At 39.3% G+C, this 13428-nt stretch overlaps 1 protein-coding gene across 1 annotated transcript in view; it reads right to left on the reverse strand.

Annotated features, from left to right (window-relative positions):
- Window positions 1-1027: 1027 nt before the first annotated feature.
- LOC128690241 (uncharacterized) overlaps window positions 1028-13428 on the reverse strand; it is a 59871-nt gene continuing 47470 nt past the window's right edge. Inside the window, exon 4 of the mRNA XM_070101393.1 lies at window positions 1028-3894. Within this exon, the coding sequence (XP_069957494.1) occupies window positions 3690-3894 (205 nt within the window). The 3' untranslated portion in view covers window positions 1028-3689. The remainder of the gene's footprint in view (window positions 3895-13428) is intronic.

A 13428-nucleotide genomic window follows, 5' to 3' on the forward strand; every position in this document is an offset into this window, starting at 1 on the left:
TTTTGTTGCAATCTTCCACACTAATTATTATAATTGCTCTTGTGATAATTTACACTAACTATTTTCTTTTGTGATAATCAGACGGTTCCATGTTGAATTCACTGATAAGCAATAATTAACCTATTTTTTATTAATAACTGATAATTAGTGCAAGCTGTTACATAATATTTTACATTTAAATCAGTTGTACAATTAAGGTTACTGCCTATAAAACTACGAATCGTGATCGCGGGTTCGAACCCCGCCCGTGGTATGATTTTTTTCTTTATATTGTAGTTGATATTACCATTACTGTATGTGCACACAACCCTAATGGTCTGCCACAGTCTGTAGCCAGGAACACTGGGTCGAAATAACGAGTTATGAACGTGTGGATCCCCTTGAGCATAAGATATTTTGGGTCATGATACATAAATAACCCGCACATAAAAGAGAGGAGCTTACGACGACGTTTCGGTCCGATTTGGACCAGTGTGACTTTGTAAATGGTCCAAGTCGGACCGAAACGTCGTCGTAAGCTCCTCTCTTTTATGTGCGGGTTATTTGTGTATCGTTTCAGTCACGGTATTGTGCCTTTTTCTGTTATTTACGTGTCATGGTATTCACAATTTTAAGAATAGTGCTTGTATATGACAAGACTGTCAGTGTTAACAAGACTGTCAGTGTTAACAAGACTGTCAGTGTTAACTGTGGCGAGGGATCAATCAATGACTCGTATAACATGTTCAATGAACATCAAAGTGGTATAAAATACCGACAGGTTGGTAGGTAAGACACAAAGGCAACAGTTAGGCAACTTTATTCCGAAACGTTTCGCCTACACAGTAGGCTTCTTCAGTCGAATACAGAAAGTAGGCAGGAACAGTAGAGATGTGAAGACGATGTAATCAGTCCATCACCCTTGAATTCACCCTCAAATTCTACGACTTCAAGGGTGGACTGATTACATCGTCTTCACATCTCTACTGTTCCTGCCTACTTTCTGTATTCGACTGAAGAAGCCTACTGTGTAGGCGAAACGTTTCGGAATAAAGTTGCCTAACTGTTGCCTTTGTGTCTTACCTAACAACATGTTCAATCATTCTGCGAGTCTCAGATGACAGTAACTTTGACTGACCATCGTCACCTCATCCCAGACAACTGGTTCAAAACTGCAGGAAATTTTATTGGGTTACCAGTAAAATAAACAGTCTAAGAGGAAAATTAGTACATAGATCCTGCGTTAATTTTATAATGTATGTGCAATAACGTATTTTTGTCCTTAATGAGAGGACAGAGTTTAATGGTACTTTGAAGGTTCCAAGATGTGAGCATATGGGTGATCCTCTCCTCTTCTGATCCCTTCAAGGGAGGTTCCTTGATGCTGGTGAGCGGTTCTTGATCTAGGGAATTGGATCTGTGCTCCGGTTCCCTGAATTGAGCCTGAAAACCTTCCATCCCCCCCCCCACGTGCTCTGTATAATCCTACGGATTTAGCGCTCCATGATTATAATTGCAATAACAACAATCGTCTTCTGAGAGATATTTCAGTCACCTGTTTATCCACGTCGTACATTTTTTTAAATTGTATCTGGGGGGTTATATATACTTTGGACCTAAATTATTATGACAAATTTCGTATTCTCACCTTCTTTCTTTACTCTTTGTAAGAAATTCTCCAATATAATCACAAATATGAAGCCGAAGTTAATGTCTGACAAACATTCCGAAAGACCTTTATAATTTAAACGAAAATCCTGGACCATATCTGCAATATTTTAACTATCACACTCCCATTATTGTTTACAGAAGTGTAAACACATGCGGTCTTCTGGTCTGAATAAACAGATCAAACGGGCTGTTTCCTCTGGCTGGTTCTGTTACAGACTACTTCAGTAACCAGTTCTGAAATATTCCTGGGAAGTGATTGGATTCTAAATTCCCAGTCAACTAATTCCAGCCAATTTGGCTGAAATTAAAATCTTGATGCACTACATTATTTCACTGATATATATACTGCATATGATTTTGAAAATGAGTTAGATGTAATAAAATCTAGAATAAATTAGCTTCAAAATAACGAGACTCACAGAAATATGTTTATTATGAAGTGAAACAAATTGATTTATTTTAAATTTCGTCCCTAACAAGTGTCTCTAAGAAGTGTCCCTAACAAGTGTCCCTAAGAAGTGTCCCTAACAAGTGTCCCTAACAAGTGTCTCTAACAAGTGTCTCTAACAAGTGTCCCTAACAAGTGTCTCTAACAAGTGTCCCTAACAAGTGTCCATGTTTTTATTTTCTAGATTCTAGGGGTTTTATTTTACACGTCAGTTTAGCTTTTCTTGTTTTAAAAATTCTCTCCAAACAGGAATTTCGTCTGTTCCTTCAGAATTCCTGTTTTTTAGGCAGAAATTTGTTTTCTCGGACATATAGTGCCTCTCCATCCCTCTTCCAATTATTTATAACGTTAAACAACTTAAACCACATGTAACCAGCATAACTTATTTATCTATTGTTTATTACAGAAACTACTTATTTAATTCCTGTCAAGAAACTTCTGATCTCTTCTCCCTGTTCATCTCTGCTCTTCCATTATCACTTATAATTATCATCATTAATCAGTATTACTAAAAAGTTTAACTCCCTTGATAACCGTTATTTTTTTTCTAAAATAAATAATACTTTTGATAATTTGGCATAAATCTATAATCGTACTGATGGAGTGTGAGCAAGGTAACATTTATGAAGGGATTCAGAGGAAACTAGTTGGTCGGACATGAGTCCTGGAGGTGGGAAGGCACAGTGCATTCTGAAGATGGGGTGGAAATGTTGCGGTTTGGAGGGGCATGTGAACAGTAATGTTAGCGTGCTTCTGACAAGACAGTGATCGAGTGACAGTGAAAGTGTTGTCTCTAAAAATTTCTAGTTTAATCCATACCACGGGTGGGGTTAGAACCCGTCATCAGAGAGTCACAAAACTCTAGTTTAAAGCCCCATACAAAAAAGAAAGCCCCTCCAGCCCCTCATCACTGGCTTACATCACAGTGGTTCCAGCTTCTGCATTATCTTTCCAGGACTTATTCAACCAACAATCAGCACCAAATCCAGCCAGTAAGTCTTGCCATACATGTATATGAGGAACCGCTAAGTACTAGGGGTAACAGTACCTGGAGAATGGAAGGCAAATACATTTCATTCAAGGAACAGGATAGTATTATATCATTATATCTGCATCACTACAAGTACATGTATCAGGTATACAGGTCTAGCTGACATCAATGACACACCTCTATATAGAAAGCTGTTTGTTAAGCAGAGAAAATTAGGTCAGTTTTGTCCCAGGATGCGACCCACACCAGTCGACTAACACCCAGGTACCCACTTTATTGATGGGTGAACATAGACAACCGGTGTAAGGAAACACGCCCAATGTTTCTACCCTCGCTGGGAATCGAACCCTGATGATCATCGTCTGAAACAAAGGCTTTTGCTACCAGGCCACGTGCCACGGTTAAATTACTTGAATCAAGAGCCTTCTACCGGCATCAAGGAACCCCTTATGAAAAAAACAACACAAATATCGCCTAAACATCTCAAGTAAGAATCACAACATCAACATTCAACATTCATTATAATTGGTTCCTGTTCTTACAATAAACATTAATATGGTACAACGCTAAATAATTTACTTCTCTAATTAACTATTGTTTTCAAATAAACTCAAGTTTGACTTTGGATGAGATATATTGCCAGACTTTAAGCACGGGCATGTTGAGGAAGCTGTCAGCAGGCAGATGACAGCTACTGTAGGCAGGGACACAACTGTCAGTGTGTGATGTGAAGCCTTGACGAGCAGCTGTCATATAGCGCCACATCAGAGAGTCATCAGTCATTGTCACTGGTCCGTTAACAAGCCTGTGAGGATACAAATGTTATATTTAACAACACTGGTTAATTAACATGTCTGAGAAGTCACCAGTGTTACAGTGGTAACAACACTGGTTCATTAACATGTCTGAGAAGTTACTAGTGTTACAGTGGTAACAACACTGGTTAATTAACATGTCTGAGAAGTCACCAGTGTTACAGTGGTAACAACACTGGTTCATTAACATGTCTGAGAAGTTACCAGTGTTACAGTGGTAATAACACTGGTTCATTAACATGTCTGAGAAGTCACCAGTGTTACAGTGGTAATAACACTGGTTCATTAACATGTCTGAGAAGTTACCAGTGTTACAGTGGTAATAACACTGGTTCATTAACATGTCTGAGAAGTTACCAGTGTTACAGTGGTAATAACACTGGTTCATTAACATGTCTGAGAAGTTACCAGTGTTACAGTGGTAATAACACTGGTTCATTAACATGTCTGAGAAGTCACCAGTGTTACAGTGGTAACAACACTGGTTCATTAACATGTCTGAGAAGTTACCAGTGTTACAGTGGTAATAACACTGGTTCATTAACATGTCTGAGAAGTCACCAGTGTTACAGTGGTAATAACACTGGTTCAATAACATGTCTCAGAAGTTACCAGTGTTACAGTGGTAATAACACTGGTTCATTAACATGTCTGAGAAGTTACCAGTGTTACAGTGGTAATAACACTGGTTCATTAACATGTCTGAGAAGTTACCAGTGTTACAGTGGTAATAACACTGGTTCATTAACATGTCTGAGAAGTTACCAGTGTTACAGTGGTAATAACACTGGTTCATTAACATGTCTGAGAAGTCACCAGTGTTACAGTGGTAATAACACTGGTTCATTAACATGTCTGAGAAGTCACCAGTGTTACAGTGGTAATAACACTGGTTCATTACCATGTCTGAGAAGTTACCAGTGTTACAGTGGTAATAACACTGGTTCATTAACATGTCTGAGAAGTTACCAGTGTTACAGTGGTAACAACACTGGTTCATTAACAAGCCCGAGAAGTCACCAGTGTTACAGTGGTAATAACACTGGTTCATTAACAAACCTGAGAAGTCACCAGTGTTACAGTGGTAACAACACTGGTTCATTAACAAGCCTGAGAAGTCACCAGTGTTACAGTGGTAACAACACTGGTTCATTAACAAGCCTGAAAAGTCACCAGTGTTACAGTGGTAACAACACTGGTTCATTAACAAGCCTGAAAAGTCACCAGTGTTACAGTGGTAACAACACTGGTTCATTAACAAGCCTGAGAAGTCACCAGTGTTACAGTGGTAATAACACTGGTTCATTAACAAGCCTGAAAAGTCACCAGTGTTACAGTGGTAACAACACTGGTTCATTAACAAGCCCGAGAAGTCACCAGTGTTACAGTGGTAACAACACTGGTTCATTAACAAGCCCGAGAAGTCACCAGTGTTACAGTGGTAACAACACTGGTTCATTAAAAAGCCTTTGAGAAGTGTTTTTACCGCATAATATGCAAATTTTATTGCAAAAATATGCAAATTCGTCAGAGGGACGAATTTGCTATAATTACTTACTCATTTTTGTAACTTTACAAGCTCCTGATGTGTTGATTACAACACGAAAGACCTAGAGCTATCATTCAACTCCCCGCGTGGTTTTGCATAATGTGTTGCTTGTCCACGATTCTTGCATAATATATATATATATATATAATATTATAATATATATATATATATATATATATATATATATAAACACTGATCTCTGGCTGAAGGAGACTCGAACCTACGAACCTTAGGACAAGGTACGCAGTGCTTTACCAATCTACCCACACTGGACAATACCTTGGCGTGTAGCATGCGCTACACGTTTGATCCAAGGCAGCCAGCTTTCAGGGAGAAGGCATACAGCTTTTCATCTCATCCCCTGCATGCATCAGCACTGCGTACCTTGTCCTAAGGTTCGTAGGTTCGAGTCTCCTTCAGCCAGAGATCAGTGTTTGTGTATATTTCGCATGCTCTCGCGAATTCCTTGCATTGTTCAAATTTCTAGTAAGGCTGATGCATGCAGGGGATGAGATGAAAAGCTGTAAGCCTTCTCCCTGAAAGCTGGCTGCCTTGGATCAAACGTGTAGCGCATGCTACACGCCATGGTATTGGTCCAGTGTGGGTAGATTGGTAAAGCACTGCGTACCTTGTCCTAAGGTTCGTAGGTTCGAGTCTCCTTCAGCCAGAGATCAGTGTTTGTGTATATTTCGCATGCTCTCGCAAATTCCTTGCATTGTTCAAATCTCTAGTAAGGCTGATGCATGCAGGGGATGAGATGAGAAGCTGTAAGCCTTCTCCCTGAAAGCTGGCTGCCTTGGATCAAACGTGTAGCGCATACTACACGCCAAGGTATTGGTCCAGTGTGGGTAGATTGGTAAAGCACTGCGTACCTTGTCCTAAGGTTCGTAGGTTCGAGTCTCCTTCAGCCAGAGATCAGTGTTTGTGTATATTTCGCATGCTCTCGCGAATTCCTTGCACATATATATATATATATATATATATATATATATATATATATATATATATATATATATATATATATATATATATATATATATATATATGCAATAAGATCACAGTAAACAGGTGATTTCAGAATATGCAAAACAACCACTCTGAAAGAATAGAGAAATTCCAAGCGCTTTCGTGACTACTCACAAAATTGTGAGTAGTCAGGAAAGCGCTTGGAATTTCTCTATTCTTTCAGAGTGGTTGTTTTGCATATATATATATATATATATATATATATATATATATATATATATATATATATATATATATATATATATATATCAATAACAACACTGCGACTAGCCGAGGACTCGAATTCATGTCGTTTTGACCCACCTCATGGTGAACGAAATCACATGACGCTGTAACCGACAGAACCTGTAGATTAGAGCATCTTGTGATTTTCGCTCACCATGAGGCGGGCCAAAACGTCATGGGTCTGAGTCCTCGGCTAGTCACAGTGTTATTGATTAAATACCACTCGTTCGTGGTTACAATAATATATACATATTTTTTTTTCAACATGTTGGCCGTCTCCCACCGAGGCAGGGTGACCCAAAAAGAAAGAAAATCCCCAAAAAGAAAATACTATCATCATTCAACACTTTCCCCTCATACATAATCACTGTCGTTGCAGAGGCGCTCAGATACGACAACCACCCAGGAAGATACTACCGTCCTGCCAGGTGACTGTGAAACACAAACCTGTAACTGTTTTACATGATGGTAGGATTGCTGGTGTCTTTTTTCTGTCTCATAAACACGCTAGATAACAGGGATATCTTGCTACTTCTACTTACACTTAGGTCACACTACATAGGCAAGCACACACTTACACACATCTAGGGTTTTTCTTTTTTTTAATAGCTCTTGTTCTTGTTTTTTTCTCTATTGTCCTTGGGGAAGTGGAAAAGAATCTCTCCTTTGTAAGCCATGCGTGTTGTATGAGGCGACTAAAATGCCGGGAGCGATGGGTTAGTAACCCCTTCTCCTGTAGACATTTACTAAAAATGAGAAGAAGAAAAACTTTATAAAACTAGGATGCATGAATGTGCGTGGATGTTGTGCAGATGATAAGAAAGAGATGATTGCTGATGTTATGAATGAAAAGAAGTTGGATGTCCTGGCCGTAAGCGAAACAAAGCTGAGAGAGTTAGAGCTAAGGAAGGGGTAGCAATAATGTTGAAGGACCAGTTATGGAAGGAGAAGATGGAATATAAATGTGTAAATTCAAGGATTATGTGGATTAAAATAAGGGCCGGATGTGAAAAGTGGGTATTAATACGTGTATGCACCTGGAGAAGAAAGGAGTGTAGAGGAGAGAGAGAGAGGTTTTGGGAGATGTTAAGCGAATATATAGGAACCTTTGAACCAAGTGAGAGAGTAATTGTGGTAGGGGACCTGAATGCTAAAGTAGGAGAAACTTTTAGAGAGGGTGTGGTAGGTAAGTTTGGGGTGGCAGGTGTAAATGATAATGGGAGCCCTTTGATTGAACTTTGTATAGAAAGGGGTTTAGTTATAAGTAATACATATTTTAAGAAAAAGAGGATAAATAAATATACAAGATATGATGTAGGGCAGTTAGGGTAAGATATAAACAACTATTGGAGAATAGATGGGCAAGTGAGAGTACAGGCAATGGGGTCGAAAATGTATGGGGTAGGTTTAAGAATGTAGTGTTAGAGTGTTCAGCAGAAGTTTGTGGTGACAGGAAAGTGGGTGCGGGAGGGAAGAAGAGTGAGTGGTGGAATAATGTAAAGAGAGTAGTAAGGGAGAAAAGGTTAGCATATGAGAGGTTTTTACAAAGTAGAAGCGATACAAGGAGGGAAGAGTACATGGAGAGAAAAAGAGAGGTTAGGAGAGTTGTGAAGCAATGTAAAAAGAGAGCAAATGAGAGAGTGGGTGAGATGTTATCAACAAATTTTATTGAAAATAAAAAGTTTTGGAGTGAGATTAATAAGTTAAGGAAGCCTAGAGAACAAATGGATTTGTCAGTTAAAAATAGGAGAGGAGAGCTATTAAATGGAGAGTTAGAGGTATCGGGAAGATGGAGGGAATATTTTGAGGAATTGTTAAATGTTTATGAAGATAGGGAAGCTGTGATTTCGTGTATAGGGCAAAGGGGAATAACATCTTGTAGGAGTGAGGAAGACCCAGTAGTGAGTGTGGGGGAAGTTCATGAGGCAGTGGATAGAATGAAAGGGGTTAAGGCAGCTGGGATTGATGGGATAAGGAGGGAATATAGTTCTGGAGTGGTTGGTGCTATAATTTAATAAATGTATGGAAGAGGGTAAGGTACCTAGGGATTGGCAGAGAGCATGCATAGTTATTTTGTATAAAGGCAAAGGAGATAAAAGAGAGTGAAAAAATTATAGGGGAATAAGTCTATTGAGTATACCTGGTAAAGTGTATGGTAGAGTTATTATTGAAAGAATTAAGAGTAAGACGGAGAAGGATAGCAGATGAACAAGGAGGCTTTAGGAAAGGTAGGGGGTGTGTGGACCAGGTGTTTACAGGTGAACAGTATTTAGATAAGGCTAAAGAGGTTTTTGTGGCATTTATGGATTTAGAAAATGCAAATGACAGGGTGGATAGGGGGGCAATGTGGCAGATGTTGCAGGTGTATGGTGTTGGAGGTACGTTACTGAAAGCAGTGAAGAGTTTTTACGAGGTTGTTCAATATATTTATAGATGGGGTTGTAAGAGAAGTGAATGCTAGGGTCTTGGCAAGAGGTGTGGAGTTAAAAGATAAAAAATCAAACACAAAGTGGGAGTTGTCACAGTTGCTCTTTGCTGATGACGCTGTGCTTTTGGGATATTTCGAAGAGAAGTTGCAGAGGTTGGTGGATGAATTTGGTAGGGTATATAAAAGAAGAAAATTAAAAGTGAATATAGGAAAAAGTAAGGTTATGAGGATAACAAAAAGATTAGGTGACGAAAGACTGGATATCAGATTGGAGGGAGAGAGTATGGAGGAGGTGAATGTATTCAGATATTTAGGAGTGGACGTGTCAGCAGATGGGTCTATGAAGGATGAGGTGAACTATAGAATTGATGAGGGGAAAACAGTGGAGACAAAGAATTTTGTCAGTGGAATCAAAAAGGAAAACGTATGAGAGTATAGTTGAACCAACACTCTTGTATGGGTGTGAAGCATGGGTGATGAATGTTGCAGCGAGGAGAAGGCTGGAGGCAGTGGAGATTTCATGTCTGAGGGCAATGTGTGGTGCGAATATAATGTAGGGAATTCGTAGTTCGAAAATTAGGAGGTGTGGGATTACCAAAACTATTATCCTGAAGGCTGAGGAAGGGTTGTTGAGGTGGTTCGGACATGTAGAGAGAATGGAACAAAACAGAATGACTTCGAGAGTGTATAAATCTATAGTGGAGGGAAGGCAGGCTAGGGGTTAGCCTAGGAAGGGTTGGAGGAAGGGGGTAAAGGAGGTTTTGTGTGCGAGGGGCTTGGACTTCCAGCAAGCGTGCATGAGTGTATTTGATAGGAGTGAATGGAGACAAATTATTTTTAAAGACTGACGTGCTGTTGGAGTGTGAGCAAAGTAACATTTATGAAGGGATTCAGGGAAACCGGCAGGCTGGACTTGAGTCCTGGAGATGGGAAGTACAGTGTCTGTACTCTGAAGGAGGGGTGTAAATGTTGCAGTTTTATAACTGTAGTGTAAAGCACCCTTCTGGCAAGACAGTGATGGAGTGAATGATGAAGGTTTTTCTTTTTCGCGCCACCCTGCCTTGGTGGGAATCGGCTGATGTGTTATTAAATAATATATATATATATATATATATATATATATATATATATATATATATATATATATATATATATATATATATATATATATATGTGAGTGTGTGTGTGTGTGAGTGTGTGTGTGTGTGTGTGTGTGTGTGTGTGTGTGTGTGTGTGTGTGTGCGTTCGTGTGTGTGTGTGTGTGTGTGTGTGTGTGTGTGTGTGTGTGTGTGTGTGTGTGTGTGTGTGTGTGTGTGTGTGTGTGTGTGTGTCGTGCCGTATATGTAAAACTGGTCAATTAGCAAGAACTCGTTTAAAATTAAGTCCTTTCTGAAATTTTCTTTTATACGTTTAGATATATATTTTTTTCATTAATGTTTATGTAAAAATTTTTAATTTTGCACCAAAAGAATCTTAGAAAACTTACCTAACCTTATTATAACAAGAACAATTTATTTTACCTTAACCCAAATATATTTTAGATTTGTTTACAATAATTTAATACTAAACAAACACAATGAAATATATTTTTTTCGTTAGGTTCAGAATGATTTTGGTGAAATTATTGCACACAAATTTTCACTTGTCCTATATGGCAAGATGAGCGTTGCTATTTAAGCCAATATCGCAAGTTCTGCCTATTCGGCACGACATATATATGTGAGGGAAAAGTTCAATAGATAGGAGTAGCGAGGGAGTGTATAGTAACAATAGTTTCATTGCCGGCTACTTGTTAAGGTAGGGTAAGTCCAGCTCCAGCTATCCCTTCCCCTCCCTCTTCCCCCCCCCCCCGAAAGGTGACGTGTGGGGCTCCGGTCAAACAGTAAATCACTCGATTCACAGCTCCCAACACTACTCTTGGAATGACAGAGGGTCACCTGCCAACCAACGAGAAGAATAGAAGGAGACGTACTAACGTCCTGAGACGTCCCATGTTTAGTCTACTTACCTGTTATGTAAGCCAACACAGGACCTAACCCCTCATCATAGCAGTGATAACGAACCTGTTTTCCTGTCATCTGAAGTAATTACACATGGCTATACTTTGTGAAGAACGAGCCGGTGGTGATCACCAACACCTGCTACCCCCCCCCCCCACATCAGCAACAGCTACAATTTCAACAACACTCAGTGTCACCAACACCTGACACCCCATTACCACGATATACCTATATTAGCGTTGAACTCAAATGTAATTTTTTTCATTTCATTTTTCATTTTTCTTTCAGTTAGGATACCCATTCATGTTTTATTGTTTCACATTTTCTGTTTCTAAATAATAAAGTGTTTATCATTGTCTGTTATTTCTTTTTCTATTCATTAATTTTCCTGAGGAGGAGCCAGCCTTGGTAATACTGACTGAAGTTGTTACAGGGCTGAGTAAGCCTTCACAAGTGGCGACCTTGCCAGGATCAACTCGACTGAATCAAGATTCAACTCCATCTCGAATCTACCTTTGGAACTTCAATGCCGCATACTACAGACGGTTACCACCAGCCATGAGTAATCATTCTCTATGGTAGGACTATGGTACAGGTATTTAAAAGATTTGGAGATTGTTATAGTCTCAATTTATTGTAAGTCAAGTCAGGCAGGATATAATATTTAATTCTGCCATGTTTTCGAGCTTGAAACACTTTGTAGGATTAGACTCTAGGGACCCCAGATTTTCCAGTGACAATTTGTTTCATTGAGCTCTTTATTATATCAAGGGAACTGTCGTAGGACACTTTGGTTTGTGGGTGAGAAGATTGGATGGTCATGGGACCCCATTCTACTTACTGTTTGCTCGGAGCCGGCATAGAAACCTTCGTTTTCATTAACATATTGTTTAATTGAAGTAGGGATTGAGCCCTCTGGTTTATTTACAGTTTGAGCAGAGCAGGAATTGAACCCTCCATTTTCTTTGATACATCCGTTTCATTTTTCCCCTGGTAGTTTAAGTTATTCTTGCAAGAATGGAGGAATAATAGTTTTGGATGAATGCTGGAGGTAAGTTAGGAATAACGGAATATTTTAGAATCTTTCATTAGTGCTAAGATCCAGGAAAGACTTGAGAGAGAGAATCGAAAGAGAAGAGAATAAGGAGAGAGAAAGAATAGAGAGAGAGAATCAAGAAAGACAGAAAGAGAGAGAGAGGATGAAAAGGAGAGAGACTGAATTGAAAGAGAAAACCAAGATAGACAGTTAGAAAGAGAGAGAGAAGACAAAAAGGAGCGTGATAGACTTGATCGTGAGGAGAGAGCTAGAGTACGTGAGGAACAAGCTAAAGTATGTGAGGAACAAGTTAAATTAAGAGAACTTGAGGAAAGAGCAAATGATAGAGAAGTTGAGGAAAGAGCTAGAGAATGTGAGGAAAAAGCTAGAGAACTTGAGTTAATAGAGAGAGAAAAGGATCGCGAGCTCAAAAAAACTCGCCTTGAATTAGAGAATAAAAAGTTAACTCTTACACAACAACAATTAGAGGAAGGAGTAATGGAACAACGTGCAGCTAGTGCACATATTCCAACACCTAATTTACCTCCCTTCACAGAGGGGGAAGACATAACTTCATACATTATCAGGTTTGAAAATACCGCTACCCTCTGTGAATGGCCTGCTGACACCTGGGCTACCAGGTTAGGAATGTTATTTTCTGATACAGCCTTGAATATCTATGCAACTTTGTCACAGGATATCATATGTAATTATAACCTACTGAAGAAGGCAATCCTTAAAGCATATAAAAAAAACACAAATTCTTACAGGAAAGATTTCAGGTATGCCACCTTACAGCATGGCCAAAACTTTCAGCAGTTACAGGTAACACTCTTTCGTTTGTTTGACTTTTGGATAGAGAGTTCAGGAATTCATCGCAGTTATGAATCTCTTAGAGACTTCATGGTTGCTGACCAGTTCCTGACAGCTCTTCCCCACCAGATAAGAACATTCATTAGAGAACGTAACCTGATTAAAGCTGAGGAAGTTGCTGAGGCTGCTGACCTGTATGCTGAGGCTCACAATTCCTATAAAGACCTAAAGGGATCGAACCTTAAGGGCAATGGTTCACCTGAACCAAAGATTAAGAAGCCTACAGTAGAAGCAAAGTCACCAGCTATTATACCAACCTGTCATCGATGTGGTGGTATCGGACATAAACGTCCAGATTGTCCTTCCAAGAAATTAGAGAAAGTTAGTAGATGTTTTGTTGACGGTAATGACCAAGCACCCTTCTGCTCAGGAACAGTTAATGGTATA

Source organism: Cherax quadricarinatus, chromosome 76 (genome assembly GCF_038502225.1).
Source record: "Cherax quadricarinatus isolate ZL_2023a chromosome 76, ASM3850222v1, whole genome shotgun sequence".
Classification (NCBI taxonomy): Eukaryota; Metazoa; Arthropoda; class Malacostraca; order Decapoda; family Parastacidae; genus Cherax; species Cherax quadricarinatus.